This window comes from Ylistrum balloti, unplaced genomic scaffold (genome assembly GCF_031769215.1).
Source record: "Ylistrum balloti isolate Yb309-2 unplaced genomic scaffold, AGI_CSIRO_Ybal_v1 Utg370066, whole genome shotgun sequence".
NCBI lineage: Eukaryota > Metazoa > Mollusca > Bivalvia > Pectinida > Pectinidae > Ylistrum > Ylistrum balloti.
This window is the reverse complement of record NW_026782111.1, coordinates 1,779,583-1,797,001: the sequence shown is the minus strand read 5'-3', so window position 1 is coordinate 1,797,001 and position 17,419 is coordinate 1,779,583. Positions and strand designations below refer to the sequence as shown.

General features: G+C 35.3%; 1 protein-coding gene across 1 annotated transcript; it reads right to left on the bottom strand.

Annotated features, from left to right (window-relative positions):
- Positions 1-17,049, bottom strand: LOC132549600 (chorion peroxidase-like). Its single transcript, XM_060213542.1, has 13 exons — positions 16,815-17,049; positions 15,850-15,976; positions 15,201-15,421; positions 14,122-14,301; positions 13,803-13,848; positions 8,414-8,520; positions 7,615-7,716; positions 7,087-7,179; positions 6,202-6,694; positions 5,565-5,789; positions 4,899-5,068; positions 2,450-2,552; positions 1-235 (listed from the first exon to the last, which is right to left on the bottom strand). The coding sequence occupies exons 1-13, from the start codon at positions 17,047-17,049 to the stop codon at positions 1-3; spliced, it is 2,337 nt and encodes a 778-aa protein (XP_060069525.1).
- Positions 17,050-17,419: the final 370 nt, after the last annotated feature.

Below are 17,419 nucleotides of genomic sequence, written 5' to 3'. Positions count from 1 at the left end.
TTAAGCAGCCACTACTGTCGTTTTATCCTCAACTATTTCTGCCGTTGGTTTGACATCGGTCACTGTTTGAGACGGTGCTGTCGGCTTCTCGGAAGCAAGGACTGCTTCTGACGTCACAGGCTGTGATGTTGGCAGTGGCGCTTGCTTTCCACTCCACTTCGGTTTCCGGTCAAGCCATGCTTTGAAGTTTAAATCTGGTAGGAAGGAGCAAGGGATGTGACGTGTGTGTCTCCCGCTGCAACAATTAAATCAAAGTACTGTCAGTATTGAGGACACAAATGACAGAAAAAAATAACTATGATTTAAGAGTTACATGGATAAAATTGAAATTATGCACATGTAACTAAATATTTGGAATATGCATCAAATATTACTTATATCACAAAAGTTAATTCATGAGACCATTGCGATGTGATTACGATGGCGGTAAAAAGTTAACCATCTGCTTTGATAACAGAAAACTAAGTGAAACTTATATGAAATGTGTTGTCCACAATGTATAAATGACTATGTGTAAAAAATGTTCCTGTATCAAGTTTTCCAATAACATGGAGATTGGGTCTATTTTCGAAGTCACTTGATTATAGTCTAGATACAGAGTGTGTTGTTCGTCACGTGACGTCCGTTAACTTTCCACTTTTTTATCTTCTTAAGAACTGCAGATCTTGCAAATTGTATTACTCATTCACAGCAAGTAATGAATGAGTCAGTTTTAGGATTATTAGATAAAACTAATTAATGAAAACTGTTTAGTGACAAAACAAGATTTTAATATGATCTTTGATGACATATAAATCAGAAAGGGCAAAGGGTTCAATTCTCAATGCATACAGGTATTTTTCTCAGAGTAGTCGCGTTCCCTAAAATCCTTAAACTGGAACGTCCATTCATAACCAAACTCAGAAACAGGTGTTGGTTGAGGATGATTTTTAACGGTACAATTTCAATGTCATATCAATATCAGAGATTATCTGCCAACCATCCTGACCTAAAATTACAACAAGGGATTAAGACATTTGTGCAGTGTGTAATTTCTGTGATAATCCCCTCAGTACTTTCCTTTGAGTTGTGGATACAGGCACAATTGCATCTATATTACTGTCCATTTTTTTTTTTTTTTTTTTGGGGGGGGGGGGGGGGGGGGGTGGGGATACATGAAATGTTTTTACATGATGAAAATTTAATACTTAACAAAATATAGCAAACCTTTGTATTACAATGCCGATGATTTATATTACATCGGTGCCGACAATATGTAAATGAAGTATGAAAGATGCATGAATATTCATGTATTGCAAATATGTAGCAAGTCATTAGTGAGTGTAATTAGTGGATTATTAATACGGAAACTTAATTAGACTGGACTTCTATATATTACGAAAAACTTTCAGAATTTTTTAAAAAGAAAACCTTTAATAAATTTAACTGACAACAAATAAACGTTTTTATATAACCTTAATTTAACTGACAACAAATAAACGTTTTTATATAACCTTAATTTAACTGACAACAAATAATCGTTTTTATATAACCTTAATTTAACTGACAACAAATAAACGTTTTTATATAACCTTAATTTAACTGACAACAAATAAACGTTTTTATATAACCTTAATTTCGTGTCTTTTGACACGTTAGTGTTTCCTTTGTTGTTTCCAACCTGGGATATCTACTAATTTATTTGTGAGACCATTCACGTTTTTTTTTTTTTTTTTTTTATTTTGACACTTCAAACCAACAAAATACACGAATACCAATTAAAATAAATAAAAGGGAAATAACTCTAGATATTTTACTTTCCTCTGGTGGTTACAGGCTAAAAAAAGCAATGCTGTCGGTACATCGCGCAATGTACGGATCTCTTTTTAAAGATATTTTCTACTGATTTCGCGCGAAAAATACTTTTTTATTTCTATTATTGGTGACCTTTAAATGCCCGAAAATAGGATAAGCATTGTGGTTTGCCCATTTTGGGAAAAAAGAATAAGAAAATCAGTAGGAAAAAAACCGGACGAGAACTTAGTGGTCGCGATCCGGTACGGATATATGTACGGTTTATGCCTTTCGCAGTTGTAAGAAAGATAAACAATGTTTTGATTTCATTCAAAGTGTTAGATTTAAGATTGATTTTAGATATTATTTGAAAAGAAGTTCAAACGTATTGATAATTTCGGTCTTGAGATGTTAACTATTTCTTGTAGTTCGGGTACAAGTAAAAATGGGCCCTGGCTTGGGGCCTGGAGTGGTTATTACATAAATGAACACCTAGCGTTCTGAATGGTCCAATGGAATTTGATTTTTTGTGTCTAAAAAGAAATAGTGATAATATTTAACATAACTACATACATGCATGTATCTAAAATTTGCGCAAAGTATATTTTACCAGCTCTTCAAGCAGGAAAAAATAGAACAATTTACACTAAGGTAGTATATACCCTTAACTTCTTACCTTATCTTGGGTGTGAGGAAGGCAGTTCGTTGTATGTCAGGGATGTCCATATTTTCACATATAAGCTTTGATAACTCTATTTTCTTAATTGAATCCAGCTGGCCTGAAAGAAATTGCAAAACGGCCATGTAATCATGTGAAAATAGACAATACAGACAAGAAAATAGACAATACAGACAAGAAAATAGACAATACAGACAAGAAAATAGACAATACAGACAAGAAAATAGTGTAATTAAAACAATAAAATCGGGTAAATATAGCCTATGAAATCGTGTAACTTGGCAAAAATAATGTAACTAGATATTAAAATCACATAACTAGATAACAAAACCATGTCACTGTAAAACAATTAATTTTGTAACTACAGACAAGAAACTCATAATAGACAAGGAAATCGGCTATTTATAGACAAGGAAATCGGCTATTAAAAGAGAAGAAAATTGTGCAACTGTTAACTAGATAATAGTGTAACTGTACAAAAGAAAATTGTGTAAATATTATAATACATTATACACAAGTTTTAAATTACCTGAATGTTTCGCAGAATACTGTAAAGGCTATATGAACATGCATATCTCAAACATGACCCAGTACCCATTAGATTAATTATACATATGGACTATATAGTATCTAGATGTCAACCATTAAACCGCAAGAATGATCCAGTATCTATGAGATGTGAGACAGTACATCTAAATCATGAACCAGTATCTACCACGTATCTACCAGATGTGAGCGAGCCAGTACATCTAAATCATTAACTAGTATTTATCAGATGTGAGACAGTACATCTAAATCATGAACCAGTATCTACCACGTATCTACCAGATGTGAGCGAGCCAGTACATCTAAATCATTAACTAGTATTTATCAGATGTGAGACAGTACATCTAAATCATGAACCAGTATCTACCAAATGTGAAACAGTTCATCTAAATCTTGAACCAGTATCAACCAGATGTGCAACAGTACATCTAAAAGATTAATCAGTATTTATCAGATGTGAACCAGTACATCTAAATCATGAACCAGTATCTACCAGATGTGGGACAGAACATCTAAATCATGAACTAGTATCTACCAGATGTGGGACAGCACATCTAAATCATGAACCAGTATCTAACAGATGTGAGACAGAACATCTAAATCATGTACCAGTATCTACCAGATGTGAGACAGAACATCTAAATCATGAACCAGTATCTACCAGATGTGGGACAGTACATCTAAATCATGTACCAGTATCTACCAGATGTGAGACAGAACATCTAAATCATGAACCAGTATCTAACAGATGTGAGACAGAACATCTAAATCATGTTCCAGTATCTACCAGATGTGAGACAGTACATCTAAATCATGAACCAGTATCTACCAGATGTGAGACAGAACATCTAAATCATGAACCAGTATCTAACAGATGTGAGACAGAACATCTAAATCATGAACCAGTATCTACCAGATGTGAGACAGAACATCTAAATCATGTACCAGTATCTACCAGATGTGAGACAGAACATCTAAATCATGAACCAGTATCTACCAGATGTGAGACAGAACATCTAAATCATGTACCAGTATCTACCAGATGTGAGACAGAACATCTAAATCATGTACCAGTATCTACCAGATGTGAGACAGAACATCTAAATCATGAACCAGTATCTAACAGATGTGAGACAGAACATCTAAATCATGAACTAGTATCTACCAGATGTGAGACAGAACATCTAAATCATGAACTAGTATCTACCAGATGTGGGACAGTACATCTAAATCATGAACCAGTATCTACCAGATGTGAGACAGAACATCTAAATCATGTACCAGTATCTTCCAGATGTGAGACAGTACATCTAAATCATGAACCAGTATCTACCAGATGTGAGACAGTACATCTAAATCATGAACCAGTATCTAACAGATGTGAGACAGAACATCTAAATCATGTACCAGTATCTACCAGATGTGAACCAGTACATCTAAATCATGAACCAGTATCTACCAGATGTGAGACAGTACATCTAAATCATGAACCAGTATCTACCAGATGTGGGACAGAACATCTAAATCATGAACCAGTATCTACCAGATGTGAGACAGTACATCTAAATCATGAACCAGTATCTACCAGATGTGAGACAGAACATCTAAATCATGTACCAGTATCTTCCAGATGTGAGACAGTACATCTAAATCATGAACCAGTATCTACCAGATGTGAAACAGTTAATCTAAATCATGAAACAGTATCTACCAGATGTGAAACAGTTCATCTAAATCATGAACCAGTATCTACCAGATGTGGGACAGAACATCTAAATCATGAACTAGTATCTACCAGATGTGGGACAGTACATCTAAATCATGTACCAGTATCTACCAGATGTGAGACAGCAGATCTAAATCATGAACCAGTATCTACCAGATGTGAACCAGTACCTACCTGATGTAAACCCGATAGTAGTGTCGTTGTTTTCGTACCAATACCGGTCTCCGACCCTCAGTGCACTGAACTGTCGGGAAATGATACATGCAAAAGTAGGTCCGACACTTCCGCCGTCCACATGGACTTCGGATACTCCACCAGAGTACAAGTCAATATCATTGGGGCTTCTAAAAAAAAAGAACGGAAAGAGAAACTACTGCAAAGGCTTTCTCTTATTTTCGAGGTTTCACTTAAACTCTGAACCTTAAATAATCTCTCTCTCTCTCTCTCTCTCTCTCTCCCTCTCTCTCTCTCTCTCTCTCTCTCTCTCTCTCTCTCTCTCTCTGCTCTCTCTCTCTCTCTCTCTCTCTCTCTCTCTCTCTCTCTCTCTCTCTCTCTCTCTCTCTCTCTCTCTTGCAATGATTATATTTCAACCTGGAAATTAACGAAAAATTCTCTTGAAAATTACATTTGCAAGAAACAATCTTGTTGAACGAGACTAAGAAAGTGGTATCTTGAAAGAAATAACTTATCACATCAACATACCTGCTGATACTAAGCATGCTCTATATGGCTCTGTCATAGTGTATAGTACAATCATCTTTACCATTATGTCGTATACTGAAATTATGTAATTTTTTATTTTTGAAAATCGGATAAAACGAAACATAGTTTAAACATTACTTGTATAAATCACTCAAAATTGCAGCTGTTTCGTTGTCATGGTGTTCAAGGCCGCCATTTCGCTTAACCTCGAATGACGTCACTTCCGACAGTCCGCACCATTTCCGCCACGCGTTGTAAGGCGGTACCCCTTGTTCACGTCCTCTCTGAATATTGATTGCAGCCAAGTCCATACTAATATTTTGCAACAAGAAAAGCTTATCACGGACGCCATCTTCAACGTACCTAGATAAAAATATCGAAGATGGTAAATTTCACAGAAATTGATGAGTTACACCTATAACAATATAGTTTGCCGGCCTGCGCTTCAACCTGAGCCAAATTTTTGGGCCCATATAACCTATAACATTCGCCTTAAACAGTCATTTTCGCCTTAAAGAATCTATTTGAGCTGTAAAATATTGTGTGATTGAATCGTGTCCTTTTTACACAAAATTAATGCCATTTGTCACCTGATATGCCCTGGTTATTATACAATTACTGTCGAAATATCACGGGAAAAACTCCGACACAAAAACAAAAGCTCGCCTTTTTGAAATTCTGTGATATTCTAATAATCTGTAAAGGAAACCATTTATTTCCTTTGAAAAACTGTATTTTCCAATTTCTCGTTTTAGACCAAACATCTATAAATTACCTGTCGACCATTGGACTTGGGTCGGTAATTAACCATCTAAGAATTCCCTCGTAACCAAAATGCTTGCTTCTCTGTAGATAATACGGCTTGTGGAATGTCTTTTCGATGACTACCCCCTTCTTTTTTTCAAACTTTGGTCCAATATATGTTTGTTTTTTGGGAATTTGTGAGTGACCAAATCTGAAAGCGGCGGCAGCAAAGGCGGTTGAAACTCCGGCGTTTACGAAGTCCTTGTACGCTTCAACATGTCCAAATTCTGTATCATCCAGATTGTAATAATTAACAAGGGGCTTTCCTATTATCAACGGTAGGTACTCGTTGTATGTGATATGCTGGATGATAGCGGAGACGATTTTTCTCGTTTCTTGATAGAGGGTCTCGTCGTCCCAGGACGGGTTGATTTCATGAAGCTTCAAAGTGATTCGGTTGTGTTCGCGCATGAGCAATGTATGTAAGGCACCAATGGAGGCAACAAAATTGGAACGTTCGTCGCCTAAAACAAATAATTTGTATTTTCAAATGTAAGTAATGTCACATTCTCAAATGAGAACAAAATATTCAACAATGGAACCAATCAAATTAACAAGCACTAAACATTTCCAGCTTCATATTAAGAAAAAAAATCTAATAGAGACAACTATTCAATATTCAAGCTTTTTTTTCTTAACATTTTTTGAAAGTTCACTTTAAGAAGAGTATAATTTTTTCTCAATCATCATTTTTTATTTACATTTTAGTTTCAGTAAATTCTTAACTTTGATACCTCATTCTCACAAGACCAAGCTATGCATCCTTATATGGTGATGACACATTTGATCAAAATCAATAAACCGTACAGTGAAGCTGTTGCCATTTTTATCGAAACAAAACAAATAAAAATTTTACCAGCCAGTTGACACTGTTGTCCTTTTCTCTGTAGAATGCAATTGTCATTTCCGGTTGGCGGAAGAAGACCGTGGTGTCCTTCTCGTAGCAGTCCTTTCGGAAAGAGATAACATCACAAAAATATTTACACTGAATCACTTATTTTTCTTCTCTCATCTTTGAGAGATTCGTAATGTTGACAGAAAAAAAAATTAATTCGATTTTTAATTCATTGAAATAGTGGCAAAGTTCGGAATATACTTGAGTGCTAAAATTATCAGACATGTCAAAACTACAAACTAAGACTGATGTATATAATTATACAAATCGTTGCACCTCTTCTGACATATATCTAATATCAAATGAGTTCTCTTTGTTAATCGTTCACGGGTACTCATACGGATTCTTCATTTCCGAATTTATTTGATTGGTTTTACGTCCACCATTACAGCTTTGCGACTTTTCGGTGCGACCCAGCTGACACATATCCCATCATCCCTTTAGATCTTCGTATTATTTCATTGAGACTTTATGAATCTCCTTACGTACCATATTCCATTTTACGTAAACGACTTTCCTCTTCTTTCGTTGACCCATAAATGGCAGATCCGTCGAGATATGACGTCACTTTATTTATTGGCCGTCTTTCACCTGATATATTGAAAAAAACGTTCAATTAATATGTTGACATATTGATCTGCAGGTTTACATATATATGATTGTAGATAAAATCTAAAATTGAAAAAAATCTCATCACATTTATCATAGATGATAGAAGGAAGGAATATATCATTTTTTAGTTATTGTAGAAAATAACCATGTAATTCATTGGTTTTAACCGTTATCATGATTTTGAAAGTTGTGGAAAATATGTTGTTCTTTTCCATTAAGAGTGAATTTCGATATAACTCGACCTAAATTTGAAGAAGTGAGTAATTTAGTGAAAATATTATATAAAATGACGGAGAGAAGAGAAAACGATAGCCATATTTCAGTTCCTCGTTATCGTGTTTTCGTTTTTTCTTCTCTCCGTCGCTTCTTTGCCGTTTTGTACAACCCAGAACGCAATAGAATTTTGTTTTCACAGCTCCCTCGGCTTTAGTTTTTGTTCTGTTTGTTCTTTTTTTCACTAATTGAAATTTGGTCTTTACAGAACACTGTAATATTAAAAAGTATGAAAGAAAAGGGTCTATTGTATGGAATTTCGGACCCAATATGAAATCAAATATCATAGTTTACTATATATTGTTAGTAAATTTACATACTAGCTGATGATTCAGACATTAGAATATGCCATTGTATCACTTTGCCACATGTAGTGTCTAAGTTCATCATATGAGTGTCTTACCTATAGAGCATTCTGGTCCAGCCCCCGGAGCCGTCCGGACAAAGTTCATACAGGATGATTGAAAATATGAGTCGTCGGTGGGGACTTCCAAAGGTAGACAGGCAGGGCTTTGTAAGAGAGACAATTCTTAAGATTAGAAAGGGTCGGAATAGACAAAAGTTCAGAATACATAGGTTTTAAGTTAACTTTAAAAAATGGCTGTTAACCTGTATAAATTAAAGAACGCAATCGATTTCAATATTGCAACATTTCACGTGGGTGTCAGCCTATCTTGGTAGGGGTGGTTTTAATTAAATCAATATTTTAATTACTATTCCATCTGCTAATTGTGCTTGAGAATGAAAGGTAAATGAATTTACTACATACAGGTAATACAAAGTACGATTTTATAAAGCACAGTGTTAGTGTTAACACAATAGACGTATATAATCACAGTCACTTATCTTACAGTTTCTTCCTTCAAATCAATTCATTTGTCTACATATCATATTAGCATAAAATTATCATACTAATTATAATGAAAATGTCAAATTGTTGTCGGCTAATGGCGGGGCCCGGTACCAGCCCGTCATCGGAACATTGTGAAATGAATTGTTATCATACACAAACCTGTCAATCAAAGCTCGCTCTCTAACTTGGACGAGAATACATCGCTTCATATATATATGTGTGTATATTACCTTTGTAATTACATATGTCTGTCATTAAATGGTGATATCGAAATCAATCGAGCGTGGTACACAACAAAACCCCGTTTAACCTTAAGGACTTGTCCAAAATATGTTGTATTTTAGCAAATAACTTATATATATTATTTATCCAAAAAGATATATAACAAAATTTAGTCAAATAGAATTTTTATACAAAATGCTTTACGTGTTAATTTCAATGATGTTTAAGCTAACCAATCTTATGTACGACACACTTCCGATAATTCATTATGATTTTCCCGTACTGTGGAAGGTCAAAGTTCACGTATGATATGTAGTTGATATATAAGTTGTTCATGGACAATAAAAAACAATTCCGATCATGTTGGAAGCCATTAGATTTAATGGGTATTTCATGCTCTAATTAGTTGTTAAGATAATTGAGTCAATTAATTAATGATAAGGGGGACATTTTATCTGTCACTTCCTTTTGAAAGCAATGCTACTACAATGATTCTGAATATAAAAATCAATGATGTTGATGATATAATTCTATATCTTTATGCATCATGTGGCTACCGTGTTATTCGGTACAGACAATTAAGTCATACATTTAAGGTAATATGGTTTATTATGACGTCATAAAGGACTATAAGAAAGACACAACTGAATATATTTGCGTTGAAAATTTTTGTAGTCATAATTACATACAGCAGAGATAAGAAATGAAATAAACTGCACCATACAACTGTTTCATCCTTCTCGGGCTCATCAGTGATGCTAAGGGCCTAGTTTTGGAGCCTATGAAGCGACTAAGGGAATTAAAATTAATAGAAATGGTGTCAAAATCCGAATATAAAATAATGAATTAAAACACGGCATGCATGAAAATGAAATGACGTCATACGCTGTGGAAATTATATTACAAAGTAAACTGTTAAAGAAGACACAACATACAGCTTTATCAACACGAGAAACGCGTGATTTCTTCAATATTTGCAGATATAATTTTGTAGAAAGAGGTCTAATCTTATCGATTTAATTTCCCCGCTGGTAGAAGACAATGGCAGAACACACCTCTAATTCGACAGGGACCCAATTTTGGTCGCTCTATTTTATCATGCAGTGTAACAAAAAATACTCAATTTTCACTGCTCTCTTGTACTTAACAAAAGATATTTAAGAAAAACTTTCGACTTGCAGGAGTGTTCTCTGTACTGTACAAACATTTTTTTTAAATTAACAGAAATGTGTTGTTTTAGGCGACAAAGTCAAGTCAGCAATACACTTTCATATAGACTGTTTTTTTCACCTGGATGTTTACCTGAAATTTACCTGTGTTTCTCACAAAACATTTCTTCATATTTTATGTAAGATAATAGAGAGCTTGTTATTTAAAGTAAATGAATATTTTTTTAAATTATTACAACGTACGTATAAGTTCATAAATAGCACAATATAGAACCATATAAAAATAAATTAATATTCCATTTTGATATTACACATTTGCGTTGATAGAAAACCAAGACGTAGTCTAGTGGTATTACAAAGACGATATGTTCTTATATTTAAAAAAAAGTCTTACATTCGTTGACATGAAATATGTACAATAAAAATAACATTTTTTTGATACACATTGCATGTAATATTGCATTTGTTGACATGAAATAACATTAGAATTTTTAACATATATGTTTTTACATTTATTTCTTGAAAGGACGTACAACACTAAAGGATATCATATGCGCCTGTTTTTTATACACTTTAAATTCAATAGTATAACATTGGCGGACACAAAATACATAGCATGCATTGGATGATTCACAATACGGATACAAACACGTGGTATAGACATTTTTAACTCTTCAGCAGTTTTTCCATTATTGTATACACTTTTGGAGGAATTTCATTCGAAGTGAAGAAAATGTGATACTATGTTTACGTACTCCTTGATGTCGGTCCGTGGAGTGTGAAGACAGCCCTTTAGTTGGGTCGGCGTGTTGTTTATGTTTCGGTGTCGTTGTTTTGTTTCTCTTCCTGTACCGTGCTGTGTCATGTTGGTACACTCTGCTCTGATAATAGTGTATATGTTGGGGTGTGAGTGACGTACCTCCCTCTTCAGCTTCCCTTGCCATGCTACCGAATGTTTAGTGGTGCGAGGTCCCTCTGTGAACCACACATCGTCTTCAATATCTCAGGATATCATTGGTAGCACGGCAGCTAATGCGAACACATCTTTTATATCGTTCTCTCTGTAAAGTTGTTCATGTCCAGTTTGCTGGTCATTCCTCAGATGCACTGGGTAAAGACGAAAACTGAATCCTTCGATGGCCGGAGTGACCCCTAGGAATAATTGGCTTCAGGCGTTGTGGACTGCTGTCTCGAAGTCAACAAACACAGTTATAAGACATCTTGAGGTAGGTCGTGGTCGGCTTTAGTAGAGTCAGGAAACGGGTTTACAGTTGCTGGGTCCTGTCGGGTATCAACATTTAGTGGGTACATCGCTATTAATGGAGTGCAGGTATTTGTATGAGGTCGGTGGCTTTGGTATTTAAACAACATTATTTACCATAATTAAAGGTTGAAATCTGAGAATAAAATGGACATCATGGTAACAACATCAATTTGGTCACTGATTGCACATGTTTTATACACTTCAAGTTACGTTTCAATGCAATCCCGATATTCACAGTCGATTTCCAAAATGTCCAGTTTAACCACTTCTGTGGTTCGGGAAACCCTTCTTAAATTGAGCGCTGATAACGTCTCGCGATAGTTTTGAAAACGAGGCTGTTCATTTTGTAAACACGAACACACATGAGGGCGACAGTAGTGACACTGTCAGCAAAATCCCATTTATCAGCGCCGGATTTTGCTATATGTGGGAAATGTTATTTGATAACTCAAAGTCAGAATTACAAAATAAGTAACTTAATCACCAACCGATTCAGGCAAAAAGCCATTTCTGTTTCCAGAATGTTGATCAACAGATAAAGATTTCCGTTTTATTTCATTGATTAACCTCCTTATATGTATATTTCGTCGAAAACCAAGTGTCACTATTCATAAGGTGAACTTGATATATATACATATGCAATAACGATAAAATTAATAAGAAAAATATCGTTTTACCGTGATGCTGCTTTAACTAATGACGTAAGCGTTGGGCGTATCAAACGAAAATTAATACAAATAAGGATTTTATTTCATATAAAAAGTGGATATTAGTCTATTATATTTCAGCATCATTATTTAAACTTTTTTTTTCAAATTTAGACATATCATGTATAAAAGAAAATGCAAATTTGAATCAATTTTAACCTCCAATAAATTAAATATGATTAATTATGAAAAAAAACACTCTTTGTTTTGTCTCTACTTTCAGTGTAATTTTTATATGAAGTAAGAATATGTAAATCCCGAATGATTTTTTCAACTCTAAATGAAAATGATATCATTTCATATAGGTAAAAGTTTCCAACATAGGCTAGATGGCACATGTTATCAAAGGTAAAACACAGGTAAAAACACAGGTAAACTCATCTGCTCTACTAGACAATAATCCTTCTACCAACATTCCTGTCCATGTTATTATAAAAAGTGGGCAAGTTGGGATACAGCCGCCATCGGTTAGTCGCCACTCACGACACACAGCAAAATACAACAGAGATTGTTCCTCGTCTTCTTAACGGAGCTTTAACTTGTCGTAACATAGAGACTTAAGGGATGTATGCTACCTTATGTGAAATAAGACTTACAGGTGTATGCTGTCCAATGTCAAAATAGAGACTTAAAGATGTATGCTGCCTTCTGTGACATAAGACTTACAGGTGTATGCTATCCAATGTCAACATAGAGATTTAAGGATGTATGCTGCCTTCTGTGACATAAGCCTTACAGGTGTATGCTGCCTGATGCTTTCATAGAGATTTAAGGATATATACTACCTTTTCTAACATAAGACTTACAGGTGTATGCTGCCTCATGTTAAAATAGATACTTAAAGATGTATGCTGGCTTCTGTGACATAAGACTTATTGGTGTATGCTGCCTCATGTTAAAATAGAGACTTAAAGATGTATGCTGCCTTCAATGACATAAGACTTACATGTTTATGCTGCCTAGTGCTGACATAGAGACTTAAGGATGTATGCTGCCTTCTGTGACATAAGACTTACATGTGTATGCTGCCTCATGTTAACATAGAGATATAAAGATGTATGCTGCCTTCAGTGACATAAGACTTACATGTTTATGCTGCCTAGTGCTGACATAGAGACTTAAGGATGTATGCTGCCTTCTGTGACATAAGACTTACATGTGTATGCTGCCTAGTGCTGACATAGAGACTTAAAGATGTATGCTGCCTTCAGTGACATAAGACTTACATGTTTATGCTGCCTAGTGCTGACATAGAGACTTAAGGATGTATGCTGCCTTCTGTGACATAAGACTTACATGTGTATGCTGCCTAGTGCTGACATAGAGACTTAAGGATGTATGCTGCCTTCTGTGACATAAGACTTACATGTGTATGCTGCCTAGTGCTGATATAGAGACTTTATGAGGTTTGTTATCTCCCTGTTTAATAAACACGTAATGCTTTATGCTACCTTTCTGTAACTTCGAATCTCAAGACTACATGATACCACTAGCTCATTGTGATACGACAAAAGTAAAATACGGGGATGTTAGCCATGTGTTGGTGTAATGTAAGCTTGAAATACAAGTTTACTTACTTCGTTCTATCTATACCACAGCAATCAAGGGAATTTCCGTTTTCATCTGAAATAAAAAAGAAATCAGTTAAATCATAAAAGCATTTTTCTTTTAAATTTTGATGTATCAGATAATATCACAGAGACTGTAATCAACGTCTTATTTATTTGTTTGTTTGAAATCTTTGCAGCTTTCGTTTGGATGTCATTTTGTGAAGGAAGCATTACCATTAAACTAAATACAAGATAAAAAAGAATAAGAAGAAAAAAAGAAAGCAACATACGCATACATATTTAGAGAACCAGTTATTTATAGTCTTACTTTCCGTTAGAAACTTACCTTTAATGAGTGGAGTGCCAATAATATCGTGATTAATGAACTGGCCCCAGGTCATCAACATTACGGTCAGTCTGGACTCATACGTCTGATTGCCAGTAGACTTATGAAGTATGTTACTGATGTTCCGGGGGCTGGGGAGGGGCGTGCCATCCTCGGCCTTTGACCGGGGGGAATTGAAACCTAGAGATAGGTAAAACAAAATATCATTAGTATCAAAACTGCACAATTCATTTTCAAAAGAATATATTGATTTATACAACAGTAACTTAAAGAATCAATTTTACGATCTAGTTAATCAAATGCAATGAAATGTATACAGAGACGTGTATGCCTGATATGAACATTTAATGAGAGGAAGTATGCTTATTTTTTTTTTTATTAATATAATGAATCATTTTCACCGATTGTGTTCTAGTCGGTTCTGTGCTTTAGGTCATTAGACATTACGAAATATACATATATCAACATAATTGATGTGAATCTAATTCAAACATCAAATTAAGAAGAAAAAACCCTTTCAGCTGATAAACTGTAGATCACGTCCGCATTGAATCCTCGTCTATGACAGTTGATTGAGATTTAGTTGCCAATGGACCACTATGGAGAAAACCTAACGGTTTTACTGCTCAACGTTTGCATTGTAAATAAAATACATTGCTTTTCCTTGTTAACTTAAAATTGCTCAATCAGTAAAGTCTACGGTTAGTGAACCTCAAGTGCGTGGTTCATTTTGTGCGAGAGGAGATCAAGGTCCTCATAAAAGGCATTTTATTCCTATTGATCATGGGGATCCCCCATGTTTTTTTATGCGCATAGCTTTAGGTAGCAACTTTGACGATTTGTCAAATTAACACCAGACACATAACCAAGACTTTTTTCTATTAATAAGCATTGGGATAAAATTCATAGAATTTACCTATTTGAATTCCTCATGTTATTCTTGGTCACATTTATGTTAAATCTAGCTTTTACATGCATTACCTCATTACAGCCTTATATATAAGGCACAGACCTTAACCTTTCTGTGTCTTTTTATTTCCATAGAAGATTCAATAGTTTGACTTTGATTAATTCCCTACCGTCATCATACGTTGCTGGGAGGAACCTCTTTTGGGGCATTCCAGTCATGCCCCAGGCTGGATGTCCGATGTTGTTACAGGACCCGTCAATTGTCCGGTAGGGGGACAAAGGATCACAGTGAAAGTGTGACGCTTTCTCATTACAGTACTTCCGGAACTCGGTTCCCAGCGAATCCCGCCATTGTTCTGATTTTAAAATGTCCTCCGCCGAAATTCCAACACTTAAATAAAAAAAACAGAAAAAAACATCTTGTTGTTTTGAAAATGTAGGAGTAAGTTGGATTTACGAGACTCAAAATGATATCATGGTGATGGCCGCAAATCTTCCCGAAAATTTTCATCAACCTACTTATCCTTTTTATCATCTCTATGAACTCGATCTGACGTACTTTTATTTTACTCCCTGTAATAGCCGAGTCAACAATAAATGTGATATACGATAGGTTAGGAACATCTCTATTTTGTCAATCAACTGTTCGTGCGCTGTTCCCTTGTTGGTAGAGGCCAGTCTATCGCGGAAAGACTTCCTATAATGCTGTTACAATTCTTCCAGGATTATTTCCCAAAGTTTGTGTACATGCTCTCATTTTTTCAGCTTCGTAGATTGGATCGGCAAATGTTTCAGTTTATAGCAATCTCTCTTGCGTACCTGTCACTTAATTGTTGAATGACATCAAGTCCTAATGACGCCATCTTGGAATCTGCTTGTGTTTCCGGTTCCCTTCTCGGCACCGGACACAGCGTATGGAAGTCTGCTCTCATGGTTGCCGTAATGTCTAAACAAAAACAAGTTTTGATATGCCGTAATAACTATCTCCTATGATTTTGAGGCAATTTGGACAAAATGTGATTGAATATTTTGAAAGTTGCATACACAAGTTGTAGTCTTCTTAACACTTAACGCATCTTCGATACTCCATGAGTTACATAACTCTCTGTACTTCTAGAACATGTCATGAAAGAATTGAAGGTTCTATGTGCGACACCTTGTGGACAAGATGTATAGACTAGTTTGACCCGTTTAAAAATAATGTACATTAAACGAACCTCGAGTTCGCGTAACGGTAGGTTATAATGACTTTTAAGTTGGATGTCGCTCCTTTGTAATCTTCAACATGTGAATATCGACCCGTGTTTGGTCAGTTTTTTTCCTGGAACCATTCAAATTACTTCCCTTTTGCCTTCATTTTTGCCATGACATGTTAAAGGGGTGCAGAGAGCAAGTGATCGTCACTCACGGAGTGTCCAGAGTGCATTTAATGGTAGACCAATTGTCCCATTCGGAAACATCACTTTCTCGTTAATTTAGTTTTTTTAATAAAACAAATGTACATGTAAATATGCAGAATCGATTAAATAATACAACCGAGCAATAACATTAACGATTTGTGGTTTTTAAGAAGAGAGTTTTAAAAACTTTTCAGAGATATAGTCATTTTGACATTATGATTGCTTTGCAGGCTGAGGTACATTAATTTCAACAAAAAGAAATACATTTCGAATGAGCAAATATTATATATCAAAGATGTCGTACGCCCCAGTGCAGTGTCCTTAACCTTTAACCTTTGTGTCACAAATCACGTGAGCGACTTAACTCCTTATATGAAAATTCACCCTTTTTCACAGGTTTGCCAACATTGCTATGCAACTGTGCCAAAACAAGCCTAAAAGCATCTTTGACATCGTCAGTGTAGTTGTACGTGATTTCAGGAATGGGTTTGACGTCACTGGTGGCTGTTTCTGTGGTAGCTGTTTCGGTGATGATTGCTGTAACAGTTGTAGGAACAGCGCCGAGGAGAACGGCCTGGCAGAGAACAACCGAGACAACAAACAAACTCAGTAACGCCATGACTGTTGCCTGGAAAAAGGACAAAACAAAGAAAGATTGTGATCAGAAAGAAGAAAACAAAAGAAAAAACTCTGTACTGATGTGTGTTTTTTGTGTCAGTGTTATTCGTTATTTTTAAACAATAAAATCATTTTCCACGTGAACACAAGGCACATAGTACTTTACACTCTACAAAGTATGTGAAAGATCCTGAATCCCGACGAGATCCTTTTATGTAACACCTATAAACCTACAACCCTGAGGGTTTCCGTTGTTTCATATTTGACGTCTTTACTACATGGCGTCATATATTTATGACGTCATCAAAGATAGAAATAAGGTCTGACAATGTCAGTAGCAATTCTATAATTTTATACCAGTTTAATATAAC